Raw genomic sequence first — 19,695 nt, 5'->3', positions numbered from 1 at the left:
TTCATGTTATAAAGAATTTCGAGATATTTCTATATAGATTTGTTCTTTTATAACAAATATTCTCTCCAAAAGTCGACTTCTTGATACTCATTAAAGTTTCATAAAAATTAAGTTGTTAAATTAAACTGAATTTGATATAAATACTTATTTATAGGGTAAAAAGGGAAAGACAAAGACAAGCTGTAAATATTTATGACTAGAAAGAGACGGCAATCAAAGAGAATGTCAGCAAGTGAGTGACTAAGCTTTGACCTCTCTTTCTTTGGCCCTCGTCTTTCTCTTTCACCAACTTAGTTTTGTAACCCATTCAACTTGTCATCCATTTTCGCTTATCAATTCCACTTTCAGTTTCCATTTTCATTTTTCCAGCTCATGTGAATGCGATAAGCCTGTTGCTGTCTCTTTCGCTAACAAACTAACCATCTCTTTCTTTATTCCTGGCTGAGGCACATGGAAAATGTTAGAAAATTGCACTTAAATATGAATATTTGTAAATATTTATTACTATCGCCTAATCTTAATCAACATAATATGATAAAATATTAATATAAAATATTATATTAATTTAATATTAATCTAGTAACTGCAGCTCCCTTATTTTTGCACAGTGCATATAAGAAGCTTTTCAATTAGCTTTGGGAAAATAAAAACAACTCGAATCCAACGAACTCAACACATTGAAATGCATTTTCGACTTTTCGACAACAAAGTTGAAGTCAAAGTTTAGTTGAAGGCCAACTGCAGCTTAATTCTTCTTCTTGTCAGCCTTTTCAGCTTCTCCTTCTTCTTGTTTTAGCCAAAGAGAAGCCCCAAAAAATGCAGGCACCATAAATGCACAAAAAGTAAGCTACGAGACATACGTATATAGCCTTAACAAGAAAAAAAAAAGAAAGAAAACCGCCTGTCGAGACACATTTCAGCAATAAAAGCAAACTGCGAAAGAAGTGGAAAAATATAAGAGAGAAAAATAAACAACAATAAGTGCAACAACAATACAACAGCCAGCAAATCACGGCTGTAGAAGAAACAGAAGAAGAAGAAGCGCCAACCAGGTAATCAGCACCACCAAAATGGCACAGTGGGTCAGAAAGAAAGGCAACAAACGAGGCCCACTGAGACGACAATAACTGCAAATTTATGATTAAAAATGCAAAATTTGAAATAAATCCTTTACATACGATACACTGATAAAAAAGAGACTCAAATTGACTAATATAGAGATAATGTAAATCAATATGTGGTTACTTTTAAGTGAGACTAACTACGTAGGTTAGTCATACATATTAATATTTGTGATATTTCAGAAATATAGTGCAACCACATATTAAGATAAAAATTAAGTGAAATAATTTTTTACATTTTAAGGTGGCCAAATTAATAAAATTTTTAACTTAATCTGCAATTTATTATATAATTAATTATTATTTAAATTGTGAAATTAAAAACTTAAACTTAATTTTTCCTGTTTAAAATGACAAATTTGCCCAATAATTAACTCTACTTTGGATAAATTTACAACTATATATAAATTTTTAACGTAATTTCCCACATTTCGACCCACTGTGGCCACAGGAAGCCGGCAAGAAGAAGCATTTGGAGGGAAAAAGCGAGCCAAACAAAAGGTAAAATATATGTAGCTGAGCAGCTGCTGCTTTTCCCTGCTTTTTGCTTATGCTCTGCGATCGCGTTTACCTGGTGTATCCCTTATTTCACCTCTTACCTCTCACCTACCCCTCCCCATTTCGGTTACCTGTTCGCTTTTGAGGAAGCAAAGGAAGGAAGGGAGGAGAGGAAAGAACGGGGAAGAGGCAATAAACCTGCTGCAACGAGCCGAAAAATTTGCATCAGCAGTGAAAAAGGGGAGGAAATGGGAAACAAATGCATTGAAATTCCCAGGCATTTATGAGACATTTTTATAATTTTGAAACGAAATACAAACTGAGACAAAATGCAATAAAATTGTGTGGTACGGATAATAATTATAAAAACATATGTAAGGGAAACCCAAAAACTGATAAACACCAAGAAATAATCGTAAAATTCGTCATTTATCATTTCACATCACAGTTTTCTGCATAGTTTTCGCATTTCCATTATTAATAAACCAAATATACCCCCATTTTTCGAAGTGTATAGGTTGCAAATAGATTATCTATCTAAATGCGGGTGGGTGGCAGGTAACAACACTGAAATAATAATCCGGAAATTTCCACACGGCGCAAGCCAAAACCGGAGAAAAGAAACCCAAAGCCGAACCAAATCGAAAACAAACAAAATGCAAGCCAAAACAGAAACAGAAATTGTCCCCCGACCAAAAGCCAACAGTTGGTTCATATTTTTTTTCCGATTTTGTTTGTGCATGTAAAAAAAAAAAAGCAGTGAAAGTTCTCAGCGAACGTGTCGCAACATAATTAAACATGGAAACAGCACCAACGAACTTACCTCACTTCCCGTTGAATGTAATTCCAATTAATTGCGCGTTGAGGCGAAATCCAATTCCATTTGATTCTTGAAATAAAAACCAAAAAAAAAAACTCAGAAACAAAAAAAAAAATGATTAACAAAAACTTAAAACGGGGATTTTTCTGCACAATTTCACAATATCTGTACGTATGCGATTTTTTGTGATTTTGCATTTTATTAACCTGTTTTTAGGTTTAAATTAGGTTATTTATTGAAATTCACTTTTAAAAAATATTTTATAATTGTTTGATATCATTTTTGGATCATATTTTTTCATTTCTTACATAAAAATAAATAAAATGTACATTATTAATGTTAATAAAAATGTTGTTTCATTTAATTTAAGTGATTATTGTGTTTTGTCGTGAGAAATATTGAAACAATTTCAGATTTTAAATGGTTTTTCCATTTCAAGACTTTAAATTAAATTATTTATTTATTGTTTATGGGCTTGTTGCTGCTATTAAATCATCTTTAGCTCTTTGTTAACTTGTACAAAACTTAATAGTTGGTTAAATTATAGTATAAAAATCACTGTTAAAGACATTCATTAGCATTTTTCTTAATTATTGTTTATTTCTTATTTTGTTGAATTTTTTTGCTGAAAATTTAACCTTTCTTGTCAGATTATGGTATTTAAATCACTTTTATTATTGTTTTTATCACTTTTGTGAGTATTTTTTTGTCTTGAACTTAGTTTTTAATTATTTTCAACGTTTGTTTGCTTGTCCAAATCAGTTAATTAGTGAGAAAGAGACGGGCAAACGACAACAAACACCTGCAAACGCGCGCAACTTGCACAAACTTGTCGACATTTACCGTTGTTCTGCTGGTGCTGCGCCTGCGCTGCGTCGACGTCAAAGAACGCTGCAACTTGCAACGTTTTTTTGTTTTATTTTCTTTGATTATTTTGTTGCCTGCGCGTGCGTGCAACTCATAGCACAGAAAAAAAAAGCGTAACGAAAACAGAACAAATCCACTGAAAACAAACTCCGCTAAAAGAAACCGACGGATAACAACGAAAAAACAACGATAACGGAGAGAAGATGCGAAACAACCGCAACGATCGACGATCGAAAACAAGATACTGAAGAGTGACCGCAATGCGTAGCATGGAATATACCAAGGAATTTATTAAAATGTACTAAATAATATCTGCGATGTATATAGCCAAGATCGGCACCCAAGATCGTGATTGTAGGATAAGTTTGTTGGCGGGGTTTTAGTTTAGGACATTTAGCTATTTTTAAAAGCGATTAGTTTTTGGATATTATAATATGTTCTGACCTAAATTTTAAATAATGTGCATTAATCATTTTTAATATAGTTATTTATTTTTAATAATAAAATTAAATAAATTATGATAATAAATAAATAATACATATTTATAGATAATATAATAATAATATAATAAAGTACAAGTAAATTATTAATGAATTTCTTAAAAATAAAATTGTTTTCTTTAAAGGCTTTTTGAATCTTATTATATAAAATATTTATAAATTTATTTTTAAATTTAGCTACTTTTGGTGATCTAAATTTGCCATCACTAAAAATTTTAGAGCAGCACTGTCAGTGGTCCGGCAACTCTGCAGCCAGCTGTTTAAAAACTTTGCAAATTATTTCTGAAACAAAAGCTTGGAAAATTAATTTTTAAGTAAAACTACATTCAATTTAAAATAACGACCTATGAGCTTGCTTTGCCAGCGTCTTGGTGCATCCTTTAGGCCCATTTCCCGCATTTTCCATCCACTCGTAATTCCAGAAATTAAACAGAAACCAGTGTCACCTTTGGAAACCAAGCGATTTTACACCGGTAATAAGATGGACTTAAAGTATCTTAACCAAAAAGAGGCCATCGACGTGGACCAGGAGCTCTTCAATGAGTACAAGTTCAGTGTGGATCAACTGATGGAACTGGCGGGACTGAGTTGTGCCCACGCTGTGGCCAAATGTTTCCCGGCAGAGAAGCATCCTCGGATTCTGGTTTGTTGTGGTCCAGGAAACAATGGAGGTGATGGCTTGGTGGCCGCTAGGCACCTTTCCCTGATGGGCTATACACCAACCATATACTATCCCAAGCCCACACCGAAGCCCCTTTTCGAGAATCTCAGCCACCAATGCCAAATGATGGAGATTCTCAGTGTCAAAGAGTGTCCCTCGGTGGAGAGTGCATCCTGTGACTACGACCTTATTGTGGACGCCCTTTTTGGTTTCAGTTTCAAGCCACCCGTTCGAGCGGACTTCGTCGCCGTTGTGGAACTTATGCAGCAAACCAAACTGCCAATTGCAAGGTGCGATGGGTTCAAAGTTCATATAAAGATCAGGGTTCACATCAGTTATTCTATTCATTAGGAGGGATTAGGAGGATTGGGCTTACTATCCAATAGTCAGGCTATTCTGTTCATTATTTTCGAAATACACCATACCTCCTGCCTAAACCGATTCTCGATCCCCATAGCATGGAAAAGAAATGTCTCTTTATGTATGAAATCGTTTACTCAGAACACCTCACTTTATTGTCATACACACACAGATCCATGAATAATGGAGACAAGCTTGTATCTTCTTTGAAATCTTTTCCAATTCGAGTTGCCTTTACCCAATTACTATGTGAATGCCATTTGCATTTTGCATAAATCCATCTTAAAAGGCGGATGAAAATCGAAAGCTCTAGAAATCTTACAAATATCCAGAAAACTGAAACCGAATTAGCCAAGAACCTTTTATTCAAAGATACGAAATCAAAAACTAATCATACAATCTCCTTGCAGCGTGGATATTCCAAGCGGCTGGGACGTGGAGAAGGGAAAAGTGACTGAATGCGATCTGGAACCAGCTCTGCTTATATCTCTGACTGCCCCGAAACTGTGTGCCCGTCACTTTCGTGGGGAACATCACTACCTGGGCGGCAGATTCGTACCTCCCGCCCTGCAGCGTAAATATGGACTGAATCTGCCCTTGTATCCGGGCAACGAGCTGTGCGTCAAGCTGTGATTTATACATTTATACGATTTCCAAATAAAAAATGGAATTCTAAGCTACAGTCTTTGGATAGTTGTATGGCCAAAGGTGTGACATTGCAAAAGTGAAAGGTCTAATTTGGACAAAAAACCTGGTAAATGAAAATCTTTACTTGAAAGAACTAATCATTAAAGTTTGGTAATGTAAAGAAAACATAAGTTTCGATGTGGGTAAAGTTTCCTAAACAGGAACCCTTAGTGAAAATGATTAAAAGTTCGGTAAATAGTTTGAAAAATAGTTTATTTCTATTCAAAAAAATGTTTATAAATATTTAAAACAGTTTCTCTGGTCAAAAGCTTAAAAGTTGTAGCTCAGCTTTTGCCTTGTAAAGGTTTAGAAATGCATTTATTTCATCTAAAGATTAAGGTTCTCCCTTGTTTTTTTATTTTATATATTACAGATTATATAAAGTCTAAAATTAGAAAGTCAACAAAATGTTATTAGAGATATTAATACCATCTTGCCAAGTAGTAGTTTCCCAAATGCCTATTTATACAAGCGATTGTAATTCTTGCGCCGGCGGTCCTCCTCAAAGTTGTTGTTCCTGGCCCACTCCTTGAGGTTTCCCTTGGAGCGCAGCATAGCGGACTTGGAGTCCACATCGCGCAGTACGAAGGGCGAGAACCCAGAGGTATAATCCTGATCCAGAGCGTTTGTCTTGGTCTTGGCCACGCGCGATGGCATTTGCCTGGGCATGGGCTGATCTTCGAACAGGATCGGGTTCCTTGAGTGCTTGCCGCCCTGGAAACGCGGCAGACTCTGGTTCTTGTACTTGTTGGTCAGCGGCCGGCGCGTATTGATGTGTATCACCTGACGGCCGTTCTCGTCCAGACTAACAGCCACCCTTTTCAGTGTTTTGTTGCCGCAGTTGGGGCAGAAGACCTTGGTCATGATGCTGGTGGTCTTATAGCAGGCATAGCAACGCAGTATGTATGTGCGTAGCTGCTTGATGATCCTGCCATTCAGGGCGGCCAGGTGCAGATTGAGCTGCTTGAGGACATTCTGTAAGGCGTAATCGGTGGTCATGCAAGCCACGGGCGGTACTTCGTCGGTTTCCACTTTGCCTTCTAGGGCTTTCTTGGCCTTCTTGATATTGGAGTGCGTGATCCAGCCATCATCACCCACTTCCTCCTCGAGATTTTGGCTTTTGATTGGCTCTTGTGGCTCTGCCTCTTCTGTTTCTTCTTCTGCCGGCTGGGAAACAAGCAGTTCCGAAAGCTCCTGTTCTTCCTCGGCGCTGGGTGCGCATTTGAGCTTCTCGAACAGCTTGTCTAGTTCTTCCTGACTGGGCTCCTGATCCTCCTCAAATTGGACAGATTGGCTGTTTAGGGGTTTCTTGCCAGCTAATTGAGCTTCAATGGCTGCCTTAACAGTGTCTTCTTCGCCTTCTGGCTGATCGTCTTCTTCCTCTGCGCCATCATCCTCCTCCTGGGAGTCTTCTTCCTCCTCCTCGGAGTCTTCCTCTTCTTCTCCTTCGGGCATATACCAACCAACAAGCCTCTTGTTACTAGCATCCTGCATTTCCTCGGGTTTCTCCTTGGAAGCGATAGTTTGGGCCATTACGGGTTCTTTGCGCAGATGGTCGGTTCCTACGGTATCCGCCTCCAGTTCGTAGGTGAGCGAGATGACCTTAAGATCGATCCCCGAAAGACTCGCATAGTCACCGGTCCGTTTGGCGAACTCCACGCAGTGTTTGATGCTCTCAGGGCGCGGCTCGCGCACCTGTAGGTCAAATGGCAGGACGCAGAGGCGACGTATCTGACGCTTGTTGCGCACCTCGGCTACCACATCTGGCACGGTAAGCACCTGCTCCGCATATTCCTGGAGATGATTGGTGTTGGGGTTTAGATGGGTTTAGATTGGGAGAATCTATGGATAACATACGTTCAGGGGCACGGCGTTAATAAAGGCAGTGGTGTCCGCCACCAGGAACTTGATCTTTCCGCTCGTCTCGGCCATTTTTCGGGGTAATTCTCACATGAAAAACAAAACACGGCAAGGAAAACAATTCAGCACGTGTTGGGAATAGTGTGACCGTTATGTGTCAGTTAGAAATTATCCTAAAAATGCCAAAAAGTATTTACTATCGGGATAGAAATTTAATTTTATTATTTAATAAATATTTTATTATATTCACTATTGATGACATTACTTTATACATACATATCATAATATTATATATATTTTTTTTGTCAATTTATTTCTGCAATTAAAACATTACAAAAAGAGTTTTTATTACATTACATTTATTAGTTTTAATTGAAATTATTTAAAAATTTCAGAGGTTCGATAATAGATCATTGAAATCTCAACAAAAAGTAATTTTAGTTTTGGCTTTTGTATTATCAGAGGTTCGATAATAGATCATTGAAATCTCAACATAACGTAATTTCAGTTTTTATCTTTTGTAAGTTAGGTTAATATTCATGTTTTTGAAATGTATTGATTTATTATTTGATATTGATTAAATTAATGACTATTGTATGTATAATTGTAAAAATATTTCAAAGTGTATACTTTGAATTTGATCTTATTTCAAAGTGTATACATTATTTTTTCATCACCACAGCGCAGGCACACTGTAACTCCCCTGCGGCAAGTGCCATCACTAGTTTTCAAGCCAAAAATGGCGAAGTTTTCATTCTCATTTCAACTAGATTGCGAGCGTACATTCTAAAAAGTGAACGGAATTATCACAACGGGATTGTTACGCCGGATTAAGTGAAAAACGAAAACTAGTGCGGCATCCGTGATCCGGCATCGCAAAAGGCCGAATGTGGGGACATTGGCCACCGACCGCCGTAGCGGCTCCGATATCTGCACCTCCTCCGCAACCGTCGGCCCCACCGCCGCTGCCAGATGCCCCGCCCCCTCCACCACCCGCTGACGCGTCTTCGGGAGCAACCGCTCAGCCGGCAGTTGCAGGAGTAGGTCCACCACCCAATACCACTACACCATCGACCAATGATGCGGCTGCCTTCAACCCCTATGTCAGCGGACAGGCCACAGCTGGTGGGGCCGGGGCTGGTAACCCCTACGAACAGTATACGGCCGCGCAATACGCAGCCATGACCCCGGAGCAACAATACGCTCTGCAGCACCACTGGCATCAGTGGCAGACCTACCAGGCGGAGTACGCTAAATGGCATGCCCAGTACGGCGAACAGGTAATTTTTTTTTTAAGTTCCTATTGGATCCCTTTTGTTAACCCCTTATCAATATCCAGTACAAACGTGAAATGGCCGCCGCCGCTGCCGTAGCCTCGAGTTCCACTGTCCAAGGTGTTCCCGCACCCGTGCCAGCGGAACCTGCGCCAACTCCCGCCCCTGTGGTCGCTGTAGCCCCTGTGGTCGCTGTGGCCCCTGCCCCAGGGCCACAAGCCTATCCCGTCTCTCAGAACTATTACCAGGGCGTTACTGTCTCACCGGCTCCTGCGACCACACCGAATCCCATCCCAGTTGGGCAACCGGTGCCAGGTAAGATTACGGCCCAGCCGCAGATGTACAACCAGCCGCCGCCGCCGCCACCTCAAAAGTCTGCCTACGACCAGTCAATTCAAGGCATGTGGCCAGGACCACCATCTATGCAGCAGCCACCGCCCAACAGATACGGTGGCGGGCCAATAAATCCGATGACCTACAATAATGTCGGATCGGACAACCATGGCTTTCCAAATCTCCAGCAGCCACCTCCTTCGCTGCAGAGACCTCCACCACAGCAGCCGCCAAACATGATGGAAAACCAGTGGGGAAATGGCAATCCCCGCAGTGGAGGTAACAATAATCGTCCTCTCTGGGATCCAAGTGGTCCACCGCCCGATACTTCCGTACCACCAGGTCGCTGGGATGGGCCACCGCCACAGAACAATCGCTGGAATGGACCGCCACCGGTAAACAATAGCAATGACAACAATGCCCGTTGGGATGGGCCATCCAATCAAATGCCGTCTGGTTCAGATCAGCAGCATAACCGCTGGATGAGCGGACCACCGCCCGGCGATCATAGTGTCAATCAGCAGTTCCAGAATCGCTGGATGAGCGGACCTCCGCCGAGTTTAAAGGATCCCCAGCAGGATAATCAGCAGCAGCGTCAAAGCAATACAAGCCAGCTACAGAATCGCTGGCCAAAAAATAATTCCGATATGGACGGACCACCAATGGAGGCTAACAGCAAGCAGAACAGTTTTCTGAGCAATCGAAGCAACTGGGGGCCACCGGACGAACGAGGTGGAGGAAGAGGAGAAGGCACTTCTAATTCATTCAACAATAGCTCGCAGTTAGATTTTAACCAAGATCGGACGGGCAACTACAACAGCAACTTTGGCAATAGTTACAATAATAAGGAGCAGGGTGGTGGTGGCGGAGGAGGAAGTAACTTTAGCAGTGGCGGAGGCAGCTTTGGCAGTATCGGTGGAGGCCTCCAAGGCCGGGATAATTTTGGTGGCAGAGGAGGAGGACCTGGACCAGACAATTTTGGCAATAATAATAATCGTCGTCAGACCAACCGTTGGGAAAATAACCGCAACCAAAACCAGGGATATTCAGATGAGAGAGGAGGAGTTGGTGATTCCGGTCCAGGAGGCTATAATCAAAATCGAGGAAATTTCAATCAACGGAACAACTTTAACCGTAGCCAACAACAGGGTTCCGACCTGGACGAAGCCAGCTTCGATCGCCTGTTCGACCAGTGGGAGCAGCAGTTCGAGGACTGGAAACGGGCTAATGCCAATCATCCCGATCGCGATGAGTATCGCCGCTATGAGGAAGAGTTCGAGAAACAGCGCCGTCGCATTGTGGATAGAAGGGAGCAGATGCGCCGGCGTCGCCAGCAGCAGATGGGTGGTTCGACAGGACCAGGATCCTCTACAGATGTACAAAAAGAAAGTTCTGGGCCACCGAAACCCGAGGAACAAGAGAAAAATGATGAACCATTCAGAGGTCCAAACAAATTCGGTGACAAGGGATCTGGACCCAATTTCGGACATGGCAACAGACCACCTGGGCATCCTGGCCCATTTGCGAACGAGAATCACGCCTTCGAAAGCGCCGGAGTTCCTGCCTTTAGAGCCAACCAAGGGCCACCACCAGTAATGCAGAATCAATACCAAACCACTCAGCAAACCATCCAAGAGAAATTGGACACACAGCCAGGACAAGAGAAGTCCAAGGATGACCAATCATCTGTTTCAAATGTAAATGCTACTGCTGCCGTTACGCCAGCTCCCCCAGTAGCTCCTCCGGTCCTTCCGCCGCCCGAAGTTGCAGCTCCAGCTGCACCAGTGGTGTCAGCGCCGGCTCCACCAGTGATGCCAGCTCAACCAGTGCAGCCTCCTTCGACATCCAATCACCTCGGTAAGCGCCGGAAATCTCCTGGACCTAGCTCTACTCCTGCTAAGCAGGCCAAAGAACCGGAGGAGCCAATATTTACCATTTCCCTGGACGACGACGACGACGATGACGAAGAAGAGGAAGCTGAAAAGTCCGTTGAAGACACGCCCATGGGCAGCATCTTTAAGAAGAGCGACGGCATCCCTGGTCTGGATTTGGTTGACGATGGAGCTGACAAGAATCCATCGTCTGTGTTTGATGTGGGGGCCAAGGATTCAGACGAAAAAGTAACTAATGACGCTTCTGTAGCCAAGGATGATTCTTCGGACAAAAACAACGAATCGCTAAGCAAAGCCCTCAAGGACCCGAAGTTTCTCAACAATCTCACCCAGGCGGTGGCAAATGTTCAGGAGCGCGAACAGCGTGGTCGGCTGAATGAGCAGGAGGATCAGGAGCAACAGCAACAGCCACAGCAACAGCAACAGAATCGGGAAACGGAAACCGATGGACGTCCATTGTCGTTCGCCGAGTGGCAGCGCCAGAAGAATGGTGGAAACGATTCTAGGTCGCAGGATTCCCGCGACTCGACAAGTCAGAATGAGAATTCCGCTGACAATACTGACAACAAAGGCCCGCCAGGGCAGGCTCAAGGCGGAGGCCCGGGTTCTGGTCCTGGGCCTGGTCACCGAGGTCAGCCAAATTCTGGACCTGGTCTAGGTCCTGGTCCCAACGACGGATCCCGCTTTGATAACTTTGGATCGAATCAAGTGCCTGGCGGCAACTTTATTGACTTTGACAATGGCCCCGGTTATGGTCCACCTGGCAGAAACTTTGGACCCAACGGGCCAGGATCACGCGGACCACCCCCCTTCGGACCAAACTTTGGTCCTGGTCCAGGAGGACCGCATTTTGGACCCAATGGGCCCGGTCCAGGAGGCCCGCATTTTGGCCCCGGTCCAGGATCAAACTTCAGGCCTAATGGTCCCAACTTTGGTCCGAACTTTGGACCGAATTTCGGTCCGGGACCAGGTCCTCGTAACTTTGGACATCGCGGTCCCGGTGGTCCGTTTGGACCTCGACGCGATGACTTTGGCGGCCCGCCGTTTGGCGGTCCAGGACCCAATTTTGGACCAGGAAACGGTCCCAACCATCGGGGATTCAATGGCGGTGGCGGTGGTGGACCAATCAGTGATAACCCCTTCCGCCGTCAGGGCGGAAAACTAGGACCAGCATTTGGCGACGATGACCTTGGCGCAGGACCACCAAGAGGTCCCAGGAATTTCCCCAACCGCAACAACTTTGGCAGTCCGGGAGGACAGAACAACAATCGGAAGAACTGGAATGACGGGTATGTGTCCTCCATCCGTTTCTAAGTTTTTGACTTGATTAACTCTTTTTTCTAAATGTATAAACTAAATATAACTTGACAAACAAAGGGGGGGAAAAGGGGGAAGATTCTTCTTTCCCCTTAACACTTTTACTATTGAAATCCAAAATCAATTGTCTGATTGCCTGATAAAGATATATAGGGGGCATTATCTATTCAAAGATTGCTTTTACTCTCTCTCTCTGTCTTCGGATTAGTGTATAATCGTCAATTATGTTCGATGATTTGGGAAATTCTAATTAGGGTTGCATGATAACAAATTCTCTGTAAAAAGGTTTCGTAATTAATTGTTTTTGGAACGGTTAAGCTGCTATTTGCAATTATAAATCATTTCTTATGTGTTTTTTTTATACATAATAATAATAATAATAATCGTTGAGGAAAACCCAAAAAGAAAATATGTTTGTCCGTTTTGTTTGTTAACCAAACTGTGTGTTCTCCTTACTTCCTATGTCTAAGAATCCGTGTGAGTCTGTTTGAAATTCAAAAAAAAAGGATTTATATGGCTTTCCTTTTAAGAGAATTCCCCTTTCCCGCTCTTTGTCCACTCTTCTCTATCTCTATCTGCATCGATATCATCCAATATTATGTAGATTACTTGTCCAGGCCTTTTTCTAGTTATCGTTAATGCTGGAATTTCGATTCCAACCCCGTTTTTTCTTCTTCTCTTCTACTTCTATGCAAAACTGAAAAAAATACTGAAATACAAAAAAAAAAAAAAAAAAAAAAAAATCATATAATTTAAAAAATGTTACAAACCAAAACCAAACAAAAAAAAAAAAAAAAAAAAAAACCAACATAAAAACGATTATGTAAACGATGGTATTTGATTGTTGGCGATGCCCCCCGATGGTATATCCACCGATCTCTGTCTATGATCATTAATCATTGATCCATCATTGTCTGAGCAGCAAGAAACGGGGGCGGTAAATACCTCCAGCAACAGCAGCAGCAGCAGCGCAGGAACTTAACTCTGAGTTTAAGGGGCGTCTATCGAAAGGGGCAGACATATATATATATCTCAGATCCCAGATTCCAGATACCAAACCTGGAACTGGAAATTAAGCATACACACACACATCTGCCAGATCCACAGAAAACGAATATGAAATCGAAAATGCATCATTAATAAGGCTAACTTTCCTGCCCGATTTTAGTTTTTACCTATTTATCTTTGATTGGAAAATTCATTTATATATATATATAAAAATATATTCTCCCCTTTAAGTTACATTCCTTGTTTTTAAAATTGAACATTTTATGAGTTAAATTTGAAGTCAAGTTTGATGCAAAGCTTAGTTCTTCTATAGCCTGAAATTATATAGATCGTATATAAGCTATAGTTTAATCTTTGCTATGAATTTAATATCAAATAAAGGATGGTAAAACACAATCATTGTTATTTGGAATAAAATAATATCTAAGCTAAGGCAGATTTTTGGCCAGTCGTCCGTCTGATTCTTAACCTCTTACGCTGTTTCTTATACTTTTTGACATATTTCCGATTGCTTAACTTGGGTTCTGGTTAATTTTAAAGAATATTTATTTTAAAATACTGTCATTCGTCTAAGTCTTGTTCACAAAATATTATACAAAAAAAAAAAACTGAATAAACTGAATGAATATGAAATTACCATCGACCATTATTGGTTATTGTTTAGTAAACCAAAAAAGAAGTCTTAAAACTTGAAAAACGCACTCTATGAGGTTTCGATATAAAACTACAATTTGTCCGCTTCTTGTTATCCGATTTTAAAGTTTTCATTTTGGATATTTATAACAATGAAACTATGATTCTTAAATGGTTTAATCTAGAAAATTATAGTTACTTAATGAATATATATAATAATTTATTCAGGCAAGCCAACGTTTCTCCGATTTCTCCGACTTAAACTCACACTATTTGTCCGATAAACACTCAACAGTGTCTGCCTTTAAAATGAAAATAATAAAAATAGTTAACTACCTTCTATGTCCGCTTTATTTTAATGATACCACAAGGGGTCCGTTAATGAGTCTATTTAAAGTGATTTAATTTGCAATCCTTTAAGAAATTTAGTAAACAATTTTAATATTAAATACTTTGTCCGCTTATTACTTTCTCTGGCTTTACCATTTCCCAAAATAAAACCACAATTTGTTCGATTTAGCAAAGTAAATATGCAAATATATAGAAAGTTTTTAAAAAATATATACGATATATGTCTAATGTCCTAATTCCTTTTTTATGATAAGGATAATCCTTATGATTAGTTTAAGCTTAGGCCCAAACTATATACGTACGTATAAAATTTATGCTCGTTTGCAAATTTTTGGTCAGAGCGGGACATGTACTTAGATTGTGCAACCGCCCCTCTGGCCCCCGCCCCCAACTGCCACGCCCTCTATCTTAACTGACCAAAAAAAAACAAAAAAAACTATTTTAGTAAATTTCAACCGAAGTAAAAGTTCAAGTGTTTTTCTTTTGGTTTTTAAACATTGAAAACCTCTAAAAAAAAAAAAAATTTTTTAACTAAAAACAAAATTCCAAAAACTATAAAAAATAAATTTAAAAAAAAATATCTACAAAAAACTGCTACCAAAAATCAAATCCAACGAACCTAACAAAACGATATACTAAAAACGCCAATGGTGTGTTCCACCCACCGCCTTCCATCAACTGAAAAATCAATTTAAAAACTAAAGGCCGGAGCATCAGTACCTCCCCTTCAGCCATGACAGCCAGAATGAGCCCATCTATCGACCGATGAAGGTGTTCGACTATTCCAATAACCCAACGGCTACCAAGGTGATCGATTATGGCCACAAGTCGGGCGATGGAAATCTCATCGAGGGGGCTTCCAGTCCCGTTCCCTCTGACCAAATGCCTGAGTTTAGACCGGTGAAGACCTTTGAGTACGGCCACTCCTCGTTTCTGGGACAAAATCGCATGGGAATGGGTGGAGGAGGAGCAGGAGGAGGAGGAGGAGGAGGGAGGAGGTACAAACCATGGAATGATGGGAGGGCCAAATCGTGGAATGGCAGCAGGAACTGGAAACTTCAAGCGAAAGAATAAAAAAAAGAACAAACAGCTTAAACAGCAGGAGGAACGATTGTCCCAACAGCAAGTCGGACTGCTGCAATCGGAATCCATTGAAGAAAACAGCTCTTCAAATCCCGAACAGGATGAGGTAAGTGGTCAGCCGAATGTTGGAAGCCTAGACTTAGGTCGCTAATCCTGCCAACGATTTCCTTAGCAGCAGCAGCAGCAAGCCCACTATGAATGCAAGGATCAGGGCGATGAGTTCTCAGGAAAGAAACCAAATGATCTCGAGGATATATCCGATGGCGAAGAGTAAGTCAAAGAATGGTTTAATCCTTCTTAAGCTGGTTGTAAACGTTGCAGCCGCTCCATCGTTCACAATCAGCTTTCTGTGTTTATAAAATCAAAAACTTGCATCTTATCTCTTTATATTTTGCCATTAGTAAACTGGATTACCCTGACGATAACGACGATATGCCACCACCGCCATCAATGAACAAATGGAACCAAGGCAATGTCCAGGAGCAGTTTGATCAAAATCAATTAATATTCAACGCCAATCCGGAGCGCGGACAGTTTGGCGGGGAGAATGAATGGTCGGAACCACCGCCGGCAACCATGTCACTTTTCCCCTCCGCGGCCAATGCCAATGATAAAGTATCTAATGCTGGGACAGCTTCCCATCTTGAGATGTGCATTCCAACCAACGAGAATCGTAATACCATCTCTGTGGACGAGGTTCTCTTGAATCCCGGTCGCCTGACCCGACCCAAACGCATTTGCATCATTTTGCGAGGTCCTCCTGGCTGCGGCAAATCGTACGTGGCGCGTCTCATCAAGGAGAAGGAGCTGGAGATGGGCGGTGCCAATCCGCGCATTCTCAGCATCGATGACTATTTCATCATAGAAAACGACTACGAGGAGAAATGTCCCAAAACGGGCAAGAAGGTTAGATTAACTGAAATGTGCTATAGGAAAGTTGTTTCTAACCTTTTTAATTGCAGATACCTAAAAAAGAGATCCTGTACGAGTTCGATGACAGCATGGAGGAGACCTACATGCAATATCTCATTAAGTCCTTCAAGAAGACGCTCAGCGACAATCTGTATGATTTCGTAATTGTGGATTGCAACAACAACTCGCTGCGCACGTTGAATGAATTTTATTGCAACGCCAAAGATTCTAATTTTGTGGTGGGTCATGATCACAAAATCGATATTTTATCTTTAAGGATATATGAATATGTATAATTTGTATTTATTATAGCCATACATAGTGGACCTGCACTGCGATCTGGAGACCTGTCAGGGTAGAAATTCGCACCAGCGCACCGAGAGCGAGATCCGGGCGGTGCTGGAGAATTGGTGCCCCACACCGCTGCAGTATATCAAACTGGATGTGAGCACGCTACTCGAAAACGTTGTCGAGATGGAAGACGTTGAGGATATGGCTACGGTAACTATGCGCTAAGGCGGCGGTGCGATGCAACAGTGACTGCTGTGGCCATGTCGCTGCGAAGCTGGAGCCGGTGGGGGCTTGTGGGGCTGGCCAGTGGGTCGTTGGACAGTCCGGAAACTTTAAACCAAAAAACAATCTAGTCATGTTTACAATTTAAGCGATCAATATTAATGAAAATATCTCAAATTCTGACCTGGCCGGGCCAAGTTCTTTACAAAAAACAAAAAAAATGCAAACGCAACTTCAAAGCTATAGGAATGCGCCCTGACCTAGACTAAGCTCTTCACTGGAATCAAATCAAATCTTTATTCTATACACTCAATATATATGATATACCATAACCATTTTATGACAAGCAATATGTGCACACTAGCCTTAGTCTAAGAAGCAATTACGAACTTACGTTTAAGCTTTTAGTAAAGGCAACTCTTGCAAGCTGGCTAAAGCGAACGTTTTGTTGATTTATGGCGGCTTCGTTTCACTTTCAGGACGATAATGCCTGCGCCGGCGATGGGCCAACTGCGGGACCATCAGCGGCATCCGAGGATGCAGCTGTCGAGGGTACAGACGACAGCAATAGCGGCGACGCCTCCAATGATGTAAGTCTTAGCTGTAATTGCATCGACTGATTGGATTCATTTTGTGGCATATGTGTACGTTAGGTGTTGACCGAGAAGAAATAATGGGTTTCTGTATATTTTACTGCTTTTTTGTGACCATTTCCAAGTTTTTAATTATCGTTTGCAGGGAATTATAGTTTTTAATTTGTTTTTTGTTTGCCAGCTTTTGTGGTCTTTGTCAAATGCTTAAGTAACCTTGTGTCTTGCTAGTAATAAAACTTTGCTTGTGAAATTGTGTTTTGCCATTTGGTTAAATGTGATTTTTACAATATTTTATAAACATAAATTAAACAGATATGCACTAATAATAAGATTGTTCAAATGAAGTAAATTAAGTATTAAGCTGTCACTATTTCTTATCAAATTGTTGATAATCATAGACCTGTTTATAGGGTCTAGATTGTACTTATTTATATTTAAAAATCATTAAATATAAAATCCGTTAGTATAAATACTATCGCGCGTTTTTACCATAATTAATCCAGTCAGTCAGTGAAGAAAAAAAAAAAATCAGTAGAATAAGTTAACTGTTGGCTGTGTGGGCTTGGTGTCGGCGAAAAACTCCTCTAAATTTTCCTGAAATTTTCCCATTTCAACCCATTTAATCCGGCTCCCAATCGTGCTTCGTTCTGCCTTTCGTGTGCTTCGCGTGCAGTGCGGCTTCCTGAAAAGCAAATGGGAATGTGACACCACCGAGGATAATCTAGGTGAGTCCCTAACTTTCTTACCTTAGTTACTTCCGCAAACTATAAACTCCTCTGATTTCAGCCCGTTTGGATGGCACCAAGCGCCTGATGCAGAACCGACGGACCGCTAGCATGGCCGATTATCTACAGCTGGAGGATTGGGAACCACGCAGAACCTCGGCCAATGGCAAGAAGATTGTGAGTATAAACTTTAAGTTGTGTTAAGGGATATGAAAAGAAAGTACAAAATTGGCAGAGTTTTATTTTACATGGATGAGAAGAGGATAGCTAGCTAGGATGTTGCTGTCTCTGTTGCTTTCTTGTAGATCATCACATTATATAGAATTTTAGATCTAAGTGAAGATTTATATGACAATTGTTTTAGTTTTTTAATACAGAATTGATTTTGAAATATTGAATTTATGTTTTTTATAAATAATATACATTTTCCTTGTTAAAGTCAGTTCGATTTGTTTACTTTTAAGAACTTATAAAATCGTTTTCTTTTCAAGTTTAGTCTTTTCATCAGATTAACTTAAGTTTAATTGTTTGTTTTCTTTGAAAAGGTTAATATTTTTCATTTATATATTAGATTTTAGATTAAATCACTTAAAATTTAGTAAGAATTTACTTACTTACTTTACAACAGAAGAAGGATATATTTGTATAATGTCAGCAGAGTTTTAAATGGAAATGTAAACTGTATATAACATTACATTCCATTTTAGGCCAACAAAAAAAAACCTTTTAGGCCTTCTTGTTTCTAAAAATCATTTGCTAAAACCTTAAAATCCATTTCAGGTTCGTTGGGCGGACATCGAGGAGAAGCGGTCGCAGGAAAAGATGCGAGCCATTGGCTTCGTTGTGGGTCAGACCGATTGGAACCGCATGATGGACCCCAATGCAGGCAGTCGGGCTTTGAATAAAACCAAATACATTGAGCGTATCAAGCGTCGCTAGACGCCAATTACAGCCACGCAACAGATACAAAAACATAAAAAAAAAAAAAAAAAAACAAAAAAGAAAACTCACAGCATTTCCACGTACCAAACACAGACCATTTCCACATACATACGTACGTATATATCGGGATCAGGTCGCTTTAACAAAAGGCTCAAAGACCCCGAATTACGTCTAATCATCTATCATCCCAATGCCATCAGTATAATTTTGCAACAATCAGTAATTTCTAGTGCTGCATTTACAGAAACGAAACGAATTCAATTTCGTTGGCCCACACGAACATCCGCGTTAGCAAAAACCTAGACAAAATAGAATAAATATGGATGTGTTTTAATTGTAAATTAAATCAATTCGCTTCGAAACGAATGACATCCACCGCTTTTTTTTTGTTTTTTTTTTTTTTTAGTTTTGACAAAATATAAACGAGATGTATATTAACATAATGTTTACCTTAACTTTGCGGGTTCATTGAACTCCTGCCGTCCTTGTTTTCTGCGTGACAGCTGTCTCTGTTGCTCTGTAAACAACCATTGACAGCTGTTCGCTGGGAGGCGGAGGCGTGGATGGTATGGGTTAAGCTTTTGGATGCTGTGCGAGTGTATGTGTGTGTGTGTGTGTGCATCGCACTCACATGCTTGCCAAGGTGAATTACAGATGACGGCTCCGGGCAGAGTTGCACAACATGCGGCGCATATGCAGAGGGGGGAATTGAATCTGGGGGTGGTCGAGGCGATGGATCAGGGGG

The 19,695-nt window shown here is 40.9% G+C and overlaps 4 protein-coding genes across 5 annotated transcripts in view; 2 read left to right on the top strand and 2 right to left on the bottom strand.

The window, feature by feature from the left end:
• Positions 1-3,566, bottom strand: part of LOC108109686 — a 54,271-nt gene extending 50,705 nt beyond the window's left edge. For both annotated transcript variants that reach the window (XM_017218284.2, XM_017218285.2), the window contains exons 1-2: positions 3,283-3,566; positions 2,443-2,508 (exon numbers count right to left, since the gene is read on the bottom strand). The gene's annotated coding sequence lies outside the window, so the exon portion shown is untranslated. The remainder of the gene's footprint in view (positions 1-2,442; positions 2,509-3,282) is intronic.
• A 481-nt stretch (positions 3,567-4,047) lies between these two features.
• On the top strand, positions 4,048-5,509 carry LOC108109706 (NAD(P)H-hydrate epimerase). The gene is made up of 2 exons (XM_017218335.1): positions 4,048-4,757; positions 5,238-5,509. The coding sequence occupies exons 1-2, from the start codon at positions 4,153-4,155 to the stop codon at positions 5,458-5,460; spliced, it is 828 nt and encodes a 275-aa protein (XP_017073824.1). The 5' UTR covers positions 4,048-4,152; the 3' UTR covers positions 5,461-5,509.
• A 201-nt stretch (positions 5,510-5,710) lies between these two features.
• LOC108109705 (RNA-binding protein NOB1) lies at positions 5,711-7,543 on the bottom strand. The gene is made up of 2 exons (XM_017218334.2): positions 7,372-7,543; positions 5,711-7,308 (listed from the first exon to the last, which is right to left on the bottom strand). Exons 1-2 carry the CDS (start codon positions 7,444-7,446, stop codon positions 5,974-5,976), a joined length of 1,410 nt encoding a protein of 469 aa, XP_017073823.1. The 5' UTR covers positions 7,447-7,543; the 3' UTR covers positions 5,711-5,973.
• Positions 7,544-8,076: 533 nt separating this feature from the next.
• LOC108109680 (collagen alpha-1(XI) chain) lies at positions 8,077-19,316 on the top strand. Its single transcript, XM_017218273.2, is given in 12 exon segments — positions 8,077-8,654; positions 8,714-12,162; positions 14,887-15,172; positions 15,174-15,371; positions 15,438-15,535; positions 15,667-16,171; positions 16,228-16,416; positions 16,490-16,678; positions 17,170-17,280; positions 17,957-18,008; positions 18,070-18,185; positions 18,789-19,316. Coding segments are annotated over 12 exon segments (5,745 nt in total). The 5' UTR covers positions 8,077-8,261; the 3' UTR covers positions 18,948-19,316.
• Positions 19,317-19,695: the final 379 nt, after the last annotated feature.

Source organism: Drosophila eugracilis, unplaced genomic scaffold, assembly GCF_018153835.1.
Source record: "Drosophila eugracilis isolate 14026-0451.02 unplaced genomic scaffold, ASM1815383v1 contig_649, whole genome shotgun sequence".
NCBI lineage: Eukaryota > Metazoa > Arthropoda > Insecta > Diptera > Drosophilidae > Drosophila > Drosophila eugracilis.
The sequence above is the reverse complement of the archived record's forward strand: the minus strand, read 5'-3'. Positions and strand labels throughout refer to the sequence as shown.

Coding starts and splice junctions, on each gene's coding strand:
- LOC108109706 (XM_017218335.1), top strand. CDS start 4,153: ATGAGCTTGCTTTGCCAGCGTCTTGGTGCATCCTTTAGGCCCATTTCC. Junction 4,758..5,237: donor ACCAAACTGCCAATTGCAAG/GTGCGATGGGTT, acceptor ATCTCCTTGCAG/CGTGGATATTCCAAGCGGCT.
- LOC108109705 (XM_017218334.2), bottom strand. CDS start 7,446: ATGGCCGAGACGAGCGGAAAGATCAAGTTCCTGGTGGCGGACACCACT. Junction 7,309..7,371: donor TTAACGCCGTGCCCCTGAAC/GTATGTTATCCA, acceptor AATCATCTCCAG/GAATATGCGGAGCAGGTGCT.